Source organism: Equus caballus, chromosome 11, assembly GCF_041296265.1.
Source record: "Equus caballus isolate H_3958 breed thoroughbred chromosome 11, TB-T2T, whole genome shotgun sequence".
Classification (NCBI taxonomy): Eukaryota; Metazoa; Chordata; class Mammalia; order Perissodactyla; family Equidae; genus Equus; species Equus caballus.
In genome coordinates, this window is record NC_091694.1 from 1,982,661 (window position 1) to 1,999,425 (window position 16,765).

Genomic DNA, 16,765 nt, shown 5'->3' on the forward strand with positions numbered 1-16,765 from the left:
GCTCCCCAGAACAGGCCATGCAGGCAGCCCCTCAAGGGACCAGGCGAGGGAAGATGGGGGCAGTGATGGAGGCTGAGGTGGGGTCTCTGAGCCCCCTGCCCTGTTACAGTGCAGCTGCTCAAGTCCACAGACCTGGGCCGGCACAGCCTCCTGTACCTGGAGGAGATTGGCCACGGCTGGTTCGGGAAGGTGAGTTGCGACCTGGGTGTCAGGGTGGGCTGGCACCGTGGGCCCCTCTGCAGGCCTCACCCTGCTGGGCCCCTCCCTGGGGAGCTCAGGGTCCATAGGGTCCACAGCCCCTTCTCTTCAGGTCCTTGTGTCAGACACTGGGAGGTGTCTCTCATTGGGCTGGGGGCACAGGAGGTGGGGAGCAGCATCTTGGTCCTCGCTCCCCCCACACCCCGGCTGGGCAGGGCAACCGAGTCCCTCTTCCTCCCTGCAGACCCCCAGAGCTAGAGCTGAGAACAGCTGGGGGCGTTGGGGGACATGAACCCATAAGACTCAATGTTCCAGCCAGCTGGGTTCACCTGGGAGGGATCCAGAACCCATTTTGCAGATGAGTAAAGCAAGGCACAGAAAGAAGTGCCTTGTCCCCGGTTGCAGGGGAGAGAGGAAGAGCAGGGGCTGGAGCGGAGCCTGGGGAGAGTGGAGGCTGAGGTTCTGCCCGCCCCGCAGGTGTTCCTGGGGGAGGTGAACTCTGGCATCAGCAGCTCCCAGGTGGTGGTGAAGGAGCTGAAGGCCAGCGCCAGTGTGCAGGAGCAGATGCAGTTCCTGGAGGAGGCACAGCCCTACAGGTGGGTGGCACCTGGGGACAGGCGAGGCTGGAGGAGGCAGCAACAGGCCGGGGAGGGGGGGCCCTGTAAACAAAGGCCAGCTCTGTGCTGCCCCCACTGCTCCCCCACCCCTGCAGAGCCAGCCCGGCTCCCTGCTCGCCCGCCCCCTCCTGTCCTGAGTGTGTGTCAGGGGGCAGCTTGTTGGCTCCCGCAGGGCCCTGCAGCACAGCAACCTGCTCCAGTGCCTGGCCCAGTGCGCCGAGGTGACGCCCTACCTGCTGGTGATGGAGTTCTGCCCAATGGTGAGTTGCCCCTCCCTGGCCCTCCAGACCCTCTGCCCCTAGTGTCTGTCCATGACGGGTGGGTGGGCCCAGCCTCCTCAAAGAGGGGCCTCACCCCGACCCTGTGGGCCCCACGGTCCCCCATAAAGTGGGGTCTGGGGCCCTGCCCCACCACCTCCCAGAGGTGGCCTGTGGGGAGGAGCTGACCCCATGCCACTAGGGAGGGTGGCTGTTGGGGCTGGGACCCCACTGCACCCTGGGGAGGCCCCAGCTGCTTCTCCATCACCTGCACTGCTGAGGGAGGTCAGTTTTCCTGGGAGGCACCTGGGCCAGCGCAGGAGGCTCGCACCCACTCACCTCTGCTTCTGTGGCATTTTAATCTTGAGGCCTGTGACTGCGCTTGCAAACCGCCCCCTCAGGGCGCCTTCCCACATGCATGGCTCCGGCACTACAGAGGTGCCCTCAGCAGACATGGGTCCCTGCAGTATGCAGGACCCCACTGTCTGGTTTCTGGACTCCTGGCTGTAGCCATGATCTCCTGGGGCTTCCCCAGGATGGCTGGGCCCTTCCTGGAGCTGGGTGGTGTCAGCAGGTCAGAGAGTTGCCAGCTGACCCTCTGGTCACCTGCCCTGGGTTCCATCCTGGCTCAGCGTCACGGCCTGTGTGGCCTGTCTGCTGCTCACCAGCTGTGAGGTGGTGGGCATCTGAGCCCAGCGGTCTGTATGAGGGGTGTGGCAGGGGTTCTGGCCCCTGGGTCTGCCTGGGTCCATGGGGGTGGTTTGGAGAAAGTGCCCCTTGCCTGTGGGGTCGTCCTGTCAAGAGCTGGCCACTGAGGGATGGCCACAGCGGCTGCTCTGGCCTTTAGTGGATGCCTTGCTCGCCCCAGCAGGCCCCACGTGGGGAGGGAGGCCCGGTGGTTGGTTTGCACGGGTGCCGGCTCCGGGCCAGCAGCTGACGGGGCTGCCCCTCTCGGCAGGGGGACCTCAAGGGCTACCTGCGGAGCTTCCGGGTGGCAGAGTCCATGCCACCTGACCCCCTGACCCTGCAGCGCATGGCCTGCGAGGTGGCCTGCGGCGTCCTGCACTTGCATCGCAACAACTATGTGCACAGGTGAGGGCGGGGGTGGGCCCGGAAGCCCTGGGGGCTCCCTGGGCTGTCTGAGGGCCCCACCCCGGCAGAAAGGGACACCAGCAATTCCTGCTTCCTGGGCGGTGGGAAGGTTCATCGGGTTGGTCTTTATTGGGCCTCTAAGCACCGTTGTGCAAAGGAAGTTTATCATGTGATAAGCACCGGGCACATGGGGTTGGACACCTGCTTTTACAGGACGGTTAAGCGAAGCGATGCACACTGTCCAGCTGGCCTGGGTGGGCACACAGTAGGGCTGAGGCTATCCTCTGTCCCCAACATGGTCAGTGCCACCCAGTGGCCCTATGCTGACCCCTGCTCTCCTGTCTCCCTCGGGCCCAGGGGGAGGGATGGCTCTGTCCTGCTTCCTGCCCTGAAGTCGGAAAAACCGGCCAGGGTGCGCAGCGTAGGGGGACATGCCGGAAGAAATGGTGATGGACGTGGCCCCGCCAGCCCCAGCCGCCGCACGGGCCGTCCTCCCCAACAATATCCTGGTGCTGAGTGATGACACACGCAACTCCAGCATCAGTGATTTTGTTGAAGAGGGCAGCTGCCAGCCTCCTGACCTGCCTGCCGCGCCCACCCAGCCCCGGTGCCTGCTCGCCCCCACGTGTAAGCGCAGCTGTAGCCCCTGGCACAGCAGCTGTGTGGCAGATGTACGCTGACCCACGTTTGCCCCAGTGCCCTACGCCCCAGACACCCACCCGGCCACCGGGCAGCCAGGGCTCTGCTGCTGGTGGGCACTCCACGCCCTGCCCCCTGCCCTGGGGCCCTGTGTGGGCAGGGGCAGGACCCCTGGGGACATTCGGACCTGTTTCACCAGGACTGGTTCTTGCTTCCCAGGGAGCTGAGGGTGACAGTGTGGTGGCTGGAAAGGCTGCAGTGTCCCTGGGCTGGCTCTCCCCTGAGGGACGGGTCAGCAGACTGGTGTCTGAGGAGAAGCAGGGGCGTGGGCCGGGCAGAGGAGGGGACCCAGTGCAGCTGGGCCACGTCTTCGAGGAGGGGCCCTGGGCATGCTCTAGCCCTCGCTGGGCCCCCTCTTCCTCACGTGCGTTGTAACATTTGAGGCCCTGTCCCTGCCGACCATGTGAAGTGCCCAGTCTAGGGAGAGGCCGGGCCTCTGGGCATGGGGAGGTGGGCAGCCTCTCAGACGCCCCTTCCCACCCACCCACTGAGTGAGCCCAGGACACACTTGGTGACAAGCGGTCCAGCTCCCTCAGGGCCCTGACCCTGCCCTCCTGCCCCCAGTGACCTGGCCCTGAGGAACTGCCTCCTCACGGCTGACCTGACGGTGAAGATTGGCGACTACGGCCTGTCTCATGGCAAATACAGAGTAAGTGGGCCGGCTGGAGGGGCAGGGCTGGCCACCCGGGCCCCAGCGGGTGACACTGTCCTGTGTGCCCACAGGAGGACTACTTCGTGACTGCTGACCAGCTGTGGGTGCCGCTGCGCTGGATCGCGCCCGAGCTGGTGGACGAGGTGCACTGCAACCTGCTGGTGGTGGACCAGACCAAGGCCAGCAACGTGTGGTGAGTGTGTGTCCTGGGGGCCCACGTGAGGATGCGGCCCCTGAAAGTCGATGGCTGTACTCCCACCTGCTGCCTCAGCCCTCACGGCTGCCCTGCCCGGAGCCCGAGTGAGTGCACGGTGAGGACGCAGGGCCTGCAGGCCCACTGGGTGCCCTGCCAGCCTGAGTCCCCACTGCCGGCCTGTTCCTCCACGTTGGAGGGGATGCACGTTGGCCACTCAAAGAAAGGCCACGTGTACAATGACATGCTCCTCTGTCCAATCTCATCACTCTGTTGGAGGGGGCCAAACATGTCCCTAGGTGAGGTCATGGGGGTGCTGGAGCCACCCGTGGCTGCCCAGTGCCAGTGGCCCACAGTGGCTGAGTCGGCGGGCCAGCAGGGCCTGTGGAGACCGTGGAGGAAGTCCCATCCCTCCCAGGACCCATAGACATCCGGGTCAGAGCACACGTCAGGTTGCAGAGCCTGCTGGGAGCAACAGACTGTACCCATGAGATGGGGCGGGGGTTCATGTGGCACCTGTGCCCATGAAGAGGGGCTGGTAGGGGCCAGGGATCTCCAGGACTGCAGCCTGGAGGCACCGAGCTGGGCACAGAGTGGGCATTCAGACCCAGCACTGCAGCCTCCACAAGGCCAGGCTCCGAGCCGGCCTGAGAGATGGAAGGTGTGGACTTCTACAGGCTGTGAGGGACATCTCTGCCATGGTGGTCCTCTGGCCCTGTCCTTGACCAGCTTCTGCTTCCCCTCCCCACCTCCTCCCAGCCCCCTAGGCCTCAGTGTGGCCTCCCCTCTGCTCCTGATGAACCCTCAGAGCCTGGATCCATGGACCAGCCCGCCTTCCTGAGCTTTCCAGGGGCCCTCCCCTGAGCCATTTTAACCATGCCCCTGTCATGGACACTGCGTTGCCTCCCTGAGCCTCGCCTCTGCATCAAGCTAACCTTCCCTTGCCTGCCTCCCCTGCTGCATGCTGGCTGCGGTCCCCTAGATGGCTTGGGCCAAGGTCACTGTGACTTCTCCGTTGCCAAATCTGCTCTGTCCCTCATGACTCCAGCTTCCAGGGACAGCCTGGGGTCCCAAGGAACTGTGTGAAGCCACCACCCACCAGAAGGAACCCAGTCACCTCCTAGCCCCACGTGCTCTGGCGGCCCCTGTGTGTTCCCCAGGCCCACCCCTGCTGGGCTGGGACATCCCTGGGCTTACCCCTCCCGCAGCCTCACCCCACGGCTGGGTTCCCTCTTTCCAGCCTCTCATACCTGCTACAGTGACTGGTCTTCACCATGGCAAGAAATGAATGAATGAACGAAAGGATGGACCTAGGTCCCTGTAAGGCCAGGCTGGCCTCGATTTGCCTGGGCACCCTGGGTGCGGGCTTGGTCTTGGTCAGGTGGCCCATGCTGCCCGTTCACTTAAGGAAGGCACCGTCTTTTGGGAGGGGCATCCCAAGAAGCTGGTGTGATGATAGGAGTTGCCCCTTGGTGCCCAAGGCTCTGAGGTGCTGGGTTCCTGTGTGGCCCACGCCATGGCCGGCCACGCCAGCCCCTCTGATGGCGGTCACCCCTGCAGGTCCCTCGGCGTGACCATCTGGGAACTCTTTGAGCTGGGCACACAGCCCTACCCCCACCACTCCGACCGGCAGGTACTGGCCTATGCTGTGCGGGAGCAGCAGCTCAAGCTGCCCAAGCCCCAGCTGCCACTGACGCTGTCGGACCGCTGGTGAGGACCAGTGATGCCAGGCGGGGCCGGGGGGGTGTCCCCAGCAGGAGGGCAGAGGCAAAGAGGGATGCTGAGAGTCCCTAGGGTAGAAGCGGCTCCTCGTGACTGGAGACGCCCGGGTTTCCAGCTCCCCTGGCTCCCCTCTGGCCGGCAGTGACGTCTGGGCCCCACACTCTGCCCAAACGGAAATGGCCTCTTTGCCCAAAACACAAATTCACCTGCAGGCAGGGCAGGGATGACTTAAGGGAAAGGTGCCCCGGCACGCTTCCAGTTCCCACACCGCTGAGCCCACCTGGGGAGATGTGGGTCTCCTTTAACTAAGTGGGAGATTCCCTTAACTGCCCTCAAGCGATTTTGAGGGTGAGGAGGAGAGGACGCACGCCCTCCGGTTGAGGGCAGATGGGCTCACTCCTCCGGGGGCTGTGCACTGCCACCCGTGGGGGGCGGGCAGGGCCCCGTGGGCGGGGACTGAGCCCGGGGCCTCCCTCCCCGCAGGTACGAGGTAATGCAGTTCTGCTGGCTGCAGCCAGAGCAGCGGCCCACGGCGGAGGAGGTGCACCTGCTGCTGTCCTATCTGTGCGCCAAGGGCGCCACCGAGGCGGAGGAGGAGTTCGAGCGGCGCTGGCGCTCGCTGCGGCCGGGCGGGGGCGGCGCGGGCCCCGGGCCGGGGGCGGCGGGCCTGGCACTGGGGGGCGCTGGCGAACTCGCGGCCGCCTCCTCCTTCCCGCTGCTGGAGCAGTTCGCCGGCGACGGCTTCCACGCGGACGGCGACGACGTGCTGACGGTGACAGAGACGAGCCGCGGCCTCAACTTTGAGTACAAGTGGGAGGCGGGCCGCGGCGCGGAGGCCTTCCCACTGCCCGGAGGCGCGCCAAGCCCTGGGCGCGCCGCGCGCCTGCAGGAGCTCTGCGCCCCCGACGGCGCGCCCCCGGGCGTGGTGCCCGTGCTCAGCGCGCACAGCCCCTCGGTGGGCAGCGAATACTTCATCCGCCTGGAGGAGCCTACGCCCGCCGCCGGCCACGATCTCGACTGTGCCGGCTGCGCCCTCAGCCCCCGCGGCACGACCCCGCACCCTGACCCCGGTGACCACGACTCCGACTCCGACGGCAGCACAGCCACCTCGCTGGCCATGGAGCCGCTGTTGGGCCACGCGCCGCCCGCCGACGGCCCCTGGGGCCACTGCGACTACTACTCGTGCAGGAGTGGCGCCCGGGACCCGCCCTGCTCCTCGCGCTCGCCCTCCCCCTCCCCCAGGGCCCTCATGCTGGCGGAGCCTGGGGCGGAGGACACCGACTGGGGCGCAGCCGCCTTCTGCCCGCCTTTCTTTGAGGACCCACTGGGCACGTCCCCTTCGGGGAGCTCCGGGGCCCGGCTTTCCCCGGGTGCGGAGGAGCTGGGGGAAGCAGAGGCCCGAAAGGCCGCCCAGCACAGACACTGGAGTTCCAATGTATCGGCCAACAACAACAGCAGCAGCCGAGCAGCCGAGTCCTGGGACCCCGGCTATGCGAGCAGCTACTCGGACTGCTGCCCTGGCATGAAGCAGACCCTACAGGCTGTCCCTGAGCTGGTCCATCCCCTGGCCCCAGAGGACCCCAGAGAGCCTCTCCTTGGGCCAAAGGGGCCCTCCTCTGGCCAGGAGCCGGGCTGTTGCCTTGGCCTCCCCGATCTGTGTCCTGCTGAAGACCTGGCATCTGCCACCTGCCTGGTCACAACCCCCTGGACAGAGGCAGCTGTAAGCGGGGGTGACAGCCCCCAGGCAGAGCCCAGGCTTGCAGAGGAGGCTGAGGGCTCCGCTGGACTCCAACTGCCCCTTCCCTCCATCCCATCCCCATCCCGAGAGGGAGCCCTGCTTCCTGCTGAGGAGGCCAGCGCCCCTGCCGCCCTGCCTGCCTCCCCGACACCCGCCGGCAGCCAGTTGACTGCCACGGAGCCAGCCAAGACCCTGGACAGCAGCAGCAGCTCTTTGGAGCTGGAGGCACCAGGCAGTGAGGATGAGGACACGACCGAGGCCACGTCTGGCATCTTCACTGACTTGTCCAGCGATGGCCCGCAGGCTGAGAAGCCAGAAGTGACACCGGCCTTCCGGTCCCTGCAGAAGCAGGTGGGGACCCCTGATTCCCTGGACTCGCTGGACATCCCGTCCTCAGCCAGTGATGGCGGCTGTGAGGTCTTCAGCCCGTCGGCTGTTGGCACCCCTGGTGGGCAGCCCCGAGCCCTAGACAGTGGCTATGACACAGAAAACTACGAGTCTCCCGAGTTTGTGCTCAAGGATGCACATGAGCTGTGCGAGCCTGAGGCCTTCGGGGAGCTGGCCTCAGAAGGTGAGAGCCCTGGGCCTGAGACTCGGCTCTCCACCTCCCTTGGTGGCCTCAGTGAGAAGAACCCCTACCGCGACTCGGCCTACTTCTCTGACCTGGATCCCGAGCCTGAGCCCTCCTTGGGCCCCGAGGAGAAGCCAGGAGGTGTTCAGGCCCCGGGGCCAGAGCTGGACCTGGAGAGCATGCATAGCCCTGGGTTGCAGCCTGCACAGCCCTTCCTTGAGCCTGGGGTGTCCACAGAGGCACAGGGCGCTGGCCCCAGGGAGGTGCCGCCACTGCCGCTGTCTGAGGACTCTTTCCCAGAGCCAAGCGCCTGCCCCACAGGTCCCAGGCAGGAGACTCCCTGGGCCCTAGGCCCAGCCCAGGTGCCACCGGAGCCCAGCTCCGGGCGTTCCAAGATTTTCTTGCTGACCCCGGTTCCACTGAGCTCAGAAGGCCACCGCGCTGAGCTCCAGGAGGCCCCGGGACTGCTGTCGGGCCTGGCCCTGAAGGAACGGACAGGGGGGCCGAGCGCCCCCAGAGCCCCACTCTGCCTGGCCCTGCCGGGACTCCCCACAGCCCCAGAGGGCCGGTCGGAGGAGGAAGAGGACGACAGCGACGACAGCGACGAGTCGGACGAGGAGCTCCGCTGCTACAGCATCCAGGAGCCGAGCGAGGAGAGCGAGGAGGAGGTGCCGCCCGTGCCCGTGGTGGTGGCCGAGAGCCAGAGCGCGCGCAATCTGCGCAGCCTGCTCAAGATGCCCAGCCTGCTGTCCGAGGCCTTCTGCGAGGACCTGGAGCGCAAGAAGAAAGCCGTATCCTTCTTCGACGACGTCACTGTCTACCTCTTCGACCAGGTAGGCGGCCGCACGGGGCTCTGCACTGGGCTGGGGGTCCCTAGCGAGACGGGAAGCTGTGGGAGTGGCCGCTGCTGGCGGCCCGAGCCACGTGCTGCTCTGACTTTCCAGGAAAGCCCCACCCGGGAGCTCGGGGAGCCGTTCCCTGGAAGCAAGGAGTCGCCCCCCGCGTTTCTAGCGGGCAGCCCCAGCTCCCCCAGCGCCCCAGGCCGGCGGCGACGAGCGGACCGCTCCCCCGACGGCTCCGCGGCGGAAGCTGGTGAGCTGGGGGCGGGGCCCGCGGGGCGGTGACTCCCCGGGTGGGCGGGACCCTCGGGGCGTGACGTCACGGGCAGGCGAGGCCGCGCCCTCTTTCCCCCAACCCCCACCTCCCCTGCGCTGTCGCGCACCCGAGTGACAGCGGGCGGCCTGCAGGCGCAGCGTTCGAATGGGACGACGGCTTCCCGCTGGCGCCGGCTCCGGAGCCCGCCGCGCCCGCCCCCGCAGCGCCCCGCAAACCGGCCGCGTCCGGCCCCTTCTCGCGCTTCACCGTGTCGCCCGCGCCCGCATCCCGCTTCTCCATCACGCAAGTTTCCGACTCGGACGCCGGTTCCGTGGGAGGTGAGGCTGCGGCGGGGCTGGCGGGAGGGGACCTCGCGGAGGGTAGTGGAGAGGGCGGCCGGGTGCCCTCATTATTTCTCCTCTTCTGGACAAGCTGTTTTCGGACGTGGAAACTGAGGCTTGGAGAGGTCAAGGTCGCGGCAAGCCTGCCTATCCCGGCCCCCTTGGCAAGGCCTCGCCTCCTTGCCTTTCAGGGAGATGCAGTGTCCCAGACACAGCTGGCCCGGCACATCCCTGGGCCCCAGGGCCTAGACTGCACGCTGCCTGGCCCTCAGGCCTCACCCTCTGCTCCCTCCTCCCGAGGCACCACTGGACACTGAGCGCCCCCAGCCTGCTCTCTACCTGATCTTAGCCCCTAAAACCTGCGGCAGCGTTCCCACCACAACCTTCCCAGCCCCTGCTCATCTGCCTCAGCCGCTGTCCCTGCCCGCTGCCGGTGCCTCAGGACCTGGCATGTCTCAGATCTGACAGCTCTTGCCCAGAGGCACGAATGGTGGTGGCTCAGGTGCCCAGGTGGGGGCCCTCCTCAGGGCCTTAGCTCACCCTCCCTCCGTGCTCCTCTCCCATCACCCACAGACCAGGCAGGTCCATCCCTACCAGGCTGACCGCACACACAGACCCGACCCCTGGGCCTGACAAATCCTTTGCTGCCAGCCATTTCCCTGAACACCCACCTCCACCGAGATGCCTCCCGGCCATGTTGTCCCTGGGCCAGACCTAGCCCCTCCCCTGCTGCCCTTGGCCTGTGGCTGCAGCCTCCAGAGAAGGGCCTGTCAGCCTGTCCTTGGCACTACTCGGCCCTTAGTGGACATCTGAGCAAACAAGCAGGTCACAGGAGGCGAGTGCGTGACCCTGGCCCCATCCTGTTGGGACCTCAGTTCCCCCACCTGTAAAAGGAGGACGTGGAGGGCACTTGCTGAGCTTTGTTGGGCCTGGGCCCTGGTGATGCGGTGGGAAAAAAATGGGTCCAGCTCCCTCCTAGACAATAGGCAGACCTACTGCAGCGAAGGGGCCTGAGGACCACAGCCCCAGCTGGTCAGCGGCCTCTAGGCCAGGGATCCAGGCCAGGTGGGAGTCCTGGGGGAGGAATCTCTGGCTGTCCGTAGAAGGCAGGGTCCTCTCAGGAGTCCTTGTGTCTCCAGTCACTGAATGCTCACGTGGCCCCTCCTGTTTGCCAGGCCCTGCAGCAGGTGCTGGGGGCAGCTGCAAAGAGGCCTGAGGCCCAGGCAGCTCCCGCTTGGAGGCCAGTGTCGCCAGACCCCCTGATGGTCCTGCTCCAGGAAGCAGCGAGGATGGTGATGGAGAGAGAGTGGGGACCGCAGCCCTGTCGGCGGTCGGCAGCAGCTTCCGGTGCCTCAGTGCCCCACGCAGCGCCCCGGAGCAGGGCGGGATAAGAGGCCCCGCTCCAGCCAGGACAGTGGAGCCACGGTGCACGCCAGCCCATGCTGCCCCGGGGGCAGGATGTGTCCTGGACACTCGGGTTTGCTGCTACCCCTAGGGATGCCCTACTGCCCGGGACCCGGGCGCTACTCCCCTTGCAGCTGCCCCTCCACCCTGGACGCTGCAGTTGGACTGGTTGGCCTCTGAGGCCAGGGGACCTGCTCTTGGCTGGGGGGCCTTGCACACCCTGCCACCTGGCTCCTGCATGCGCTGCAGGATGCTGTGTCCCACCCCACGCAAGAGCAGGCACAAGCCCGCTGGGACGGCCTCTCCCCGCCCCCTTCATCCCTTCGGCCTGGTTCTGCGTTTGCTCAGTAATAGATGAGGACTCTGGGCTCGTGTGCCCCCCCTCCGCCACCCTTACCTCAGAGTCTGTGGCTGTATTTCCCCTTCACTGACTCGGCTAACCCCGTGAGCGCTCCCTCCCCAAGGGTCTGGGCTGGCTCATGTACCTGGGTCCCGCTGCTGGAGCCCAGGCAGGTGGGCCAAGCTGGGCAGCCCTGCCGCGGTGGCCCCGTTCTAGAGGTGCCCATGGCTGGCTGGTGCAGGCAGCTCCCCTCTTCAGGGCACTGCCCAGCCTGGCCCAGCTGCCAAAGGACAGTGGGGGCTGTACCCCCCGGTCACTGTCCGGGGCTCCTGCCGGCAGGGATGGGGAAGGCTGGAGCTGGGAGGAGGGTGGGGGCGGGGCAGCACAGGGACTATTTTTGTAACCGAGAATGGAAATGGGCTGATCTTAAGTTATTGTTGCCAAAGAGATGTAAAGTTTGTTGTTGCTTTGGGGGTGTGGGTGGGGGACTCATTTGGGGTTTGTGGTTTTTGTTTTTTATTAGTTTTATTAGTTTGAGGCTTAAGATGCTGGTGCAATGATTTTCCTGTTCCTTCTTTCTTTGTTTTTTAAATCAAGCTAAGGAAAAAAAAGCCTTCGTGCTGCGTATGTTTCCTTTGGGGTCTGCAGATAAAACTCTGGGCAGGAGCAGGCATGGCCATGCTGGTTGGGGACCCAGCTGCCAGCTCTGCCTGGGGGGGCCACAGTAGTCCCTCCTGACCACGGGGAGTGGGGTGCAGGAGGGAGTGGCCCTTTTCCCCACACTGTCCTTTGTATACCTTGGTGGCACAAGACGGTGATGTGGGTCCCCAGTATGCCTGGTGGGGGTCTGTCCAGAGCAGGGGGGTCTGCTCCTGCAGCTGTCTCTTCCTGCCCCATAGCTGGCTCTGCCTAGGTAAGGATGCGGAGGGGGACCCACAGACCTCCCCAGGAAGCTTGTCCCCCTGCCTTCCCAGGGGCCAAGCCTGTCCCCCAGCACAGGGCCGAGACGGAAGCTGGGAGGCAGGGTTTTGAGGAGTTGGGGCTTCTGTGCGACCCCACACCAAATATCTGCCCTGTGACCCTGCCTCCCCCACTGGGCCTGTCTCCAGCTTCTGTGAGGTGAGAGGCCTGTGTGCCCCTGGCCCCCCATGCCATGCTTCCCATCCTGGGGAACGGGCAGGCACCTGAGGGCTCCAGAACCGCTCCTGGGAGGAGCGAGCTCGGCCTGGAACTTCTCCCATATGAGGACTGCTGCCACCAACGCAGTCACTGTGGCGGTATTTCACCAATAAACGTCAAACAGCAGGATCCATAATAAAGTTTCTAAAATCTGTATTTCAGCTGAAATATGGAAGCAGCCGTAGTGGGGAGGGGGACTCCCCCTCAATGGCACACAGCTCGGGGACCCAGAAAGTTAAGTGCTCATAATAAACTCATCTTCCAAAGAAGGGTGGCAGGCTCTCCGGGTCCCTGCACCCCAGGCCTCTGCCCCCAGAGGCAGAGATGACAGATCACAGCTGGGCACAAAGGGGCAGCCCATTTATTGACCACTTAGGAGGCATGAGCAGTGGGAGCTGGGCTCCCCTTCCAGCTACAAGCTGACGCAGTGTCCTTCCCTGCACCCTGGTGGCTTCATGCCTGCACAACCAGAGGCGCCTACCCTGTGAGGCCGGCCCCATGGCCCAGCAGCAGGTCTCGGCTCCAGGTGCCAGGTGCCACCTCCACAGGAACAGCCGGGGTCCAGCCCAGGCCGGACTGATGTGAGGGTAGAGCTCTGGGCAGGTGAAGGGCTCGGAAGGAGAAAATTCTCTAAACAGAGACCACTCAGGTTGTAAGAAAACAGGTTACTGGTGGAGGTGGGGGAAGAAGGGCCCAATGGGCAGCGGGTGCAGACGGGGCCATCAGCTGAGGAGGGGGGCAGACCTGTCATTGGTCACTGTCGGCTTCAGCTGGACGTTGGCGAAGGGATTCCTGAGGAGAGGAGAGAAGAGTGGTTTTAGTAGGGGCGGGGGGGGGGGTGCTGTGAACTACCCTACAGCCCGTGGGTCCCCAGCCCTGCGGTGGCCTCGACCTGGTGACCCGGCCGATCTTGATGACCCAGCCTCCAAGCTCAGAGCCAGTGAGCAATGGAGGCTGCATGGCAGTCAGGGAAGGGTGCCGTCCACACGGCCAGCTGACCCCCAATATGCCACGCTCGGCTCACCCCCACTGCGCCCACGCCTTGAACCACCAACCCTCCCAGGGCAGGGTGGTGGGTGTGAGGGAGGGGCCCCACTGCAGCCTCCACCTCACACTGGGGGCCCAGAGCCAGTTCCTTCTCAGCAACCCGAGCAGTCCCAAAAGGGCCTGTGTCCGAGTTTGGTGAGCGGCCCCACAAGGCCAGGCAGCCCACCCGCCATGTGCCCGAGAACAGCAGCTGAGCCCTTGGCCAAGGACACGCCTGTCGACACAGAGACACAGCTCAGCAGCCACATGAGCCCGGCCCATGCATCCCGGGGGCCGGAAGGTGGCCCGGAAGGTGGCCCGGAGCAGACACGGGCCTCAGCCCGCCCCACGCCGACATGACAGACACGAGGTACAGGCACACTGGCAGCGATAGGGCTGGCAGGGGTGGACACCTGCAGCCCCCCCAGGGGGTCTGACCACCTCCTTGGTGAGAGGTTAGCCACCTGTCACCCCAGGGGAGCTACGCCCTCCCCTGCATGCCCAAGGCCACAGCTGACATACAGATGGACTCGCCAGACAAGAGGCTGAGATGGAACGACATGAGCACGGAGGGGCTGGGTCCTCACGGAAGCCTCTCCTCCTCGAATCCCCGCAGGCTCGGGAGGCCCTGCCTGGGCAGGGAAGTGTAAGACAGCGTGCCAGGGGACGTCAGACAGCCCTAGGAGTGACAGCACGGATGGCAGGTGGGACACGGAGGGCTCGGCAGGGACAGGACGGCACTCTTGGCGAAGCGCTCAGCTCCGGAGCCGTTACCTGGACGGGAGTCGCCTCTGGCAGAGCGGGGCTGGGCGTCCACGGGAGCTGGGCAGGCGGGCGGGCATTCCCTCCAGTGTGCCCAGGCAGACAGCCCTGTGTTTTCCTGAGGACGTGGGGTTTTCTAAAAAGCGGAGACTCTCTGGATTGAGTTTGTAAAAGGCTAAGCTACTGAGAGGCAGCTGACCCTTGATGCGCAGCTTCTGCATCTCCTTGGGGACATCTGAGAGTCCGGCGGCTCCCATGCACACGGACGACGAGCATCTTCTGACTTAGAGCGTTCCGGCCCCAGATTAAAGGCGCCTCCAGCCCCCAGGAGGCCTCAGGCTCTGCTCACTTGGGCCTCTCGGCTCTGATGGAGCAGCCGAGCTTCAGCCACGCCGGCCACAGGCAGGGGCCACCTGGAGGTTCTAAAGGCGAGGTTCTGCCATGCACACGGACATCCGCCCCGGGGATGGAGGGTGGAGGATGGCCCGTGCCCTGGCTGCTACCTGAACTACAGACTTTGGTTCTAGAAGAGGGCTCTGTGCCCTCAGCTGTGCCCAACCACGGTAGAGGCAGGAGGTCCTGGGGGGCTGGAGATGGGGCACGTGAGTCCGTCTAGGATCAGGGACGGAGCAGAGGGAGGAACGCAGACCCTGTGCCCCAGAAAAGAGAGGACAGCACTGTGCTGGCCAGAGCCAGGGGCAAAATGGCCGAGTGGGTTTGGGCAGCTCACACCTTACTCCTGTCCTGACACACTTGAATTCTCATCAGAGAGGCCAGTGGCAAAGCGTCATCGTCAGCCGGGGCCAGAGGGAGCTGCGGGATGGGAAGGGTCTCCCCTGCCAGGGGTCTGGCTTCTGACCCCCCCTTTTCTTATTTCCTCCCCCAAGAACAGTGTGACCTGAACCGGGGAGCGCACTGCCTCCACACTGCAGGTTCTGAGGGATCGGGTGCGGCCCGCAGCCCCCTCCCCCTCGCAGCTCTGGCCAGAGACCCATGGGCAGGACCCTCCCACCACTCAGCATCAGAGGAGGGGTGTGGCCGCTCAGGGGCCTAGCACCTTCTGGAATGTTCTGTGAAAGAACGGGTTCATGAGCTACCCTGGGGAGGGTACCTGTGTGACCGCCGACCGGATGACAAAACAGAACAAGATTTTGACCTAAGGCCACTGTAGATTCTCTCGTCCCCAGACATTTGTCCCTGCCAAGAGGCGGACGCCAGGCACCGAGCCTTCTCCCAACAGCACTGTCGGCGGACGATTGATTGACAACAAACCAAGACACAAAACACGCTCCTTGTGCCAGCAAAGCAAGTCAACAAGAACCGCCCAAGTGCTTGGGGCCCAGAGGGGCTGTGTGGGGCTCTCCCCCTGGGGGCACTGGCTGAGGAACGCCAGGGGTGCAGCTCTGTCCCCTCTCCAAGGGACTCCTGAGCAGGGACGTGGGAGGACTGGCGGCTTTACACAGAGAACGGATTTCCATTCACAGCACGGACCAGGCCTGAAGCCCCTGGCTCAGGAAAGCACAAGCTGGACCCCTGCTGGGGGAGGGTGGGTCGGGCTGCAGTTCAAGGGGGCAGGGCTGCCCTGCACTGCCTCCTGGACAGCCAGCCCTCAGGGACCCCGGGCAGCACAGGGGTCCTGACCCCACTGCCTCTGCCCCTGGCAAACCCCTACAGCCTAAGGAGGGTCGAAGGCTGCAGTCGAGCAGCGTTCAATTCCAGGCTCACGAAGCTTGTGTCGCTGCGGGTTTTAGAGAATCATCTAAGGCGATTTTGAGTCCGCTACTTGAGTAAGAAATTGTAATTCTGAGAACAGCCAAGTCATGGCAAAGTGCGACTTCCATCCTTTGGTGATTCCAGAGCAGAGAGGAGCAAAGACGGCAATTACCGCATACGTCTCCACTTTCTCCTGAACTTTCTCCTCCTAAGACATAAGTGGTTTTTCCATGACTTCAGAATGTCAGCCTTTCTGGAATTGAGTCGTTCTCATTCCCAGCCCCCCTCCCAGGGCTGTAAGCTCGGGCAAAGCTGGGCAGGTCCCTCAACCAACCAGTGGTGGCTTTGCACACTCCATCCCCAGCTGAATAGTCAGGCTGAGCAGACTCGGTACAGCCAGGAACCTAGCTGGTGGCGCCGTGCTGCATGCTCCTGGGGCCGAGCACCCCCTAGGTCTGCCTTATACCAAGGGATGGAGTCCTGGAGGCTTCAGCCCTTCCCGTGCCTCCCTCACGCGAGGAAAGCTTGGCCCCACCAGCTCAGAGGGACCAAAGGGTGGCAGAGGTGGGGGGTTTGTACTGTCTGCAGGTGGGGGATGCAAGCCTCTTAGAGACACCTTCTCGGAAGAGGAAGAATCTAAGGCAGGGAAGGAGGCTGGCCCAGGGTCACCCACTGCTAAGCCAGGGTCAAAGGCATTTCCACCCTGTCCGCAAATTTCAGGAGTTATTCCAGAACTTTCCAGAACTCACACTGCAGCTCACCAACAGAAAGGCGGTGAAAGGAGACTGAGAGTCCAGGATCTGTTTAAGTGGTCCAGCTCCCCACAGGTAGGATGGCGTTGCTGTGACGCCCAGTGGGACTAAAGTGATCACCATCCTTTATAAAGGATCGAGGTACCAGCTTCATGTAGCAACCTCTTCAGTGATTTGGGGCTGGGAGTAGGGAGAGATGAGCAGCAGTGTTGCCTTGACCCAGCATAGGGGCCCAGGGCAGTAAGCTCCCCCTCTCCCACTAGCCATCGGTGCTTACTTTCCAAGGACCCAGGGGACAGGACAGTCACCAGGAGGGGCCTAGAGGAAGCTACCAAGGGCACCCACATGTGGCAGCCAAGGGCCTGGTCTGGAAAACCTGGCGCAGCCCCTTGGAGCCACGTCGGGGCAGAGGTG

The 16,765-nt window shown here is 64.6% G+C and overlaps 2 protein-coding genes and 2 non-coding genes across 22 annotated transcripts in view; 2 read left to right on the plus strand and 2 right to left on the minus strand.

Annotated features, from left to right (window-relative positions):
• AATK (apoptosis associated tyrosine kinase) overlaps positions 1 to 11,479 on the plus strand; it is a 40,646-nt gene extending 29,167 nt beyond the window's left edge. For 3 of the 4 annotated variants that reach the window (XM_023651823.2, XM_070225807.1, XM_023651825.2), the window contains 11 exons: positions 110 to 189; positions 676 to 794; positions 988 to 1,075; positions 2,031 to 2,164; positions 3,428 to 3,512; positions 3,587 to 3,708; positions 5,269 to 5,418; positions 5,914 to 8,572; positions 8,684 to 8,831; positions 8,987 to 9,172; positions 10,351 to 11,479. In XM_023651823.2, the coding sequence (XP_023507591.1) occupies positions 110 to 189; positions 676 to 794; positions 988 to 1,075; positions 2,031 to 2,164; positions 3,428 to 3,512; positions 3,587 to 3,708; positions 5,269 to 5,418; positions 5,914 to 8,572; positions 8,684 to 8,831; positions 8,987 to 9,172; positions 10,351 to 10,391 (3,812 nt within the window). In that variant the 3' untranslated portion in view covers positions 10,392 to 11,479. The remainder of the gene's footprint in view (positions 1 to 109; positions 190 to 675; positions 795 to 987; positions 1,076 to 2,030; positions 2,165 to 3,427; positions 3,513 to 3,586; positions 3,709 to 5,268; positions 5,419 to 5,913; positions 8,573 to 8,683; positions 8,832 to 8,986; positions 9,173 to 10,350) is intronic. The other variant, XM_070225808.1, reaches the window with a different exon arrangement.
• Positions 2,628 to 2,748, minus strand: MIR3065 (microRNA mir-3065). The gene has a single exon (NR_128138.1). It is a non-coding gene; the product is annotated as a microRNA mir-3065 (primary transcript).
• Positions 2,661 to 2,719, plus strand: MIR338 (microRNA mir-338). Its single transcript, NR_032909.1, has one exon. It is a non-coding gene; the product is annotated as a microRNA mir-338 (primary transcript).
• Positions 11,480 to 12,234: 755 nt separating the features above from the next.
• BAIAP2 (BAR/IMD domain containing adaptor protein 2) overlaps positions 12,235 to 16,765 on the minus strand; it is a 75,975-nt gene continuing 71,444 nt past the window's right edge. For 6 of the 16 annotated variants that reach the window (XM_014738069.3, XM_070225810.1, XM_070225811.1 and 3 more), the window contains one exon: positions 12,235 to 12,890. Coding sequence is in view for 2 of the 16 variants with exons in the window: in XM_070225810.1 (XP_070081911.1) it covers positions 12,821 to 12,890 (70 nt within the window). In the remaining 14 variants the exon portion in view is untranslated. Of the gene's footprint in view, positions 12,891 to 13,646; positions 13,804 to 13,898; positions 16,532 to 16,765 lie in introns of all 16 variants that reach the window. The other 10 variants (XR_011422744.1, XR_011422740.1, XR_002811275.2 and 7 more) reach the window with 5 other exon arrangements.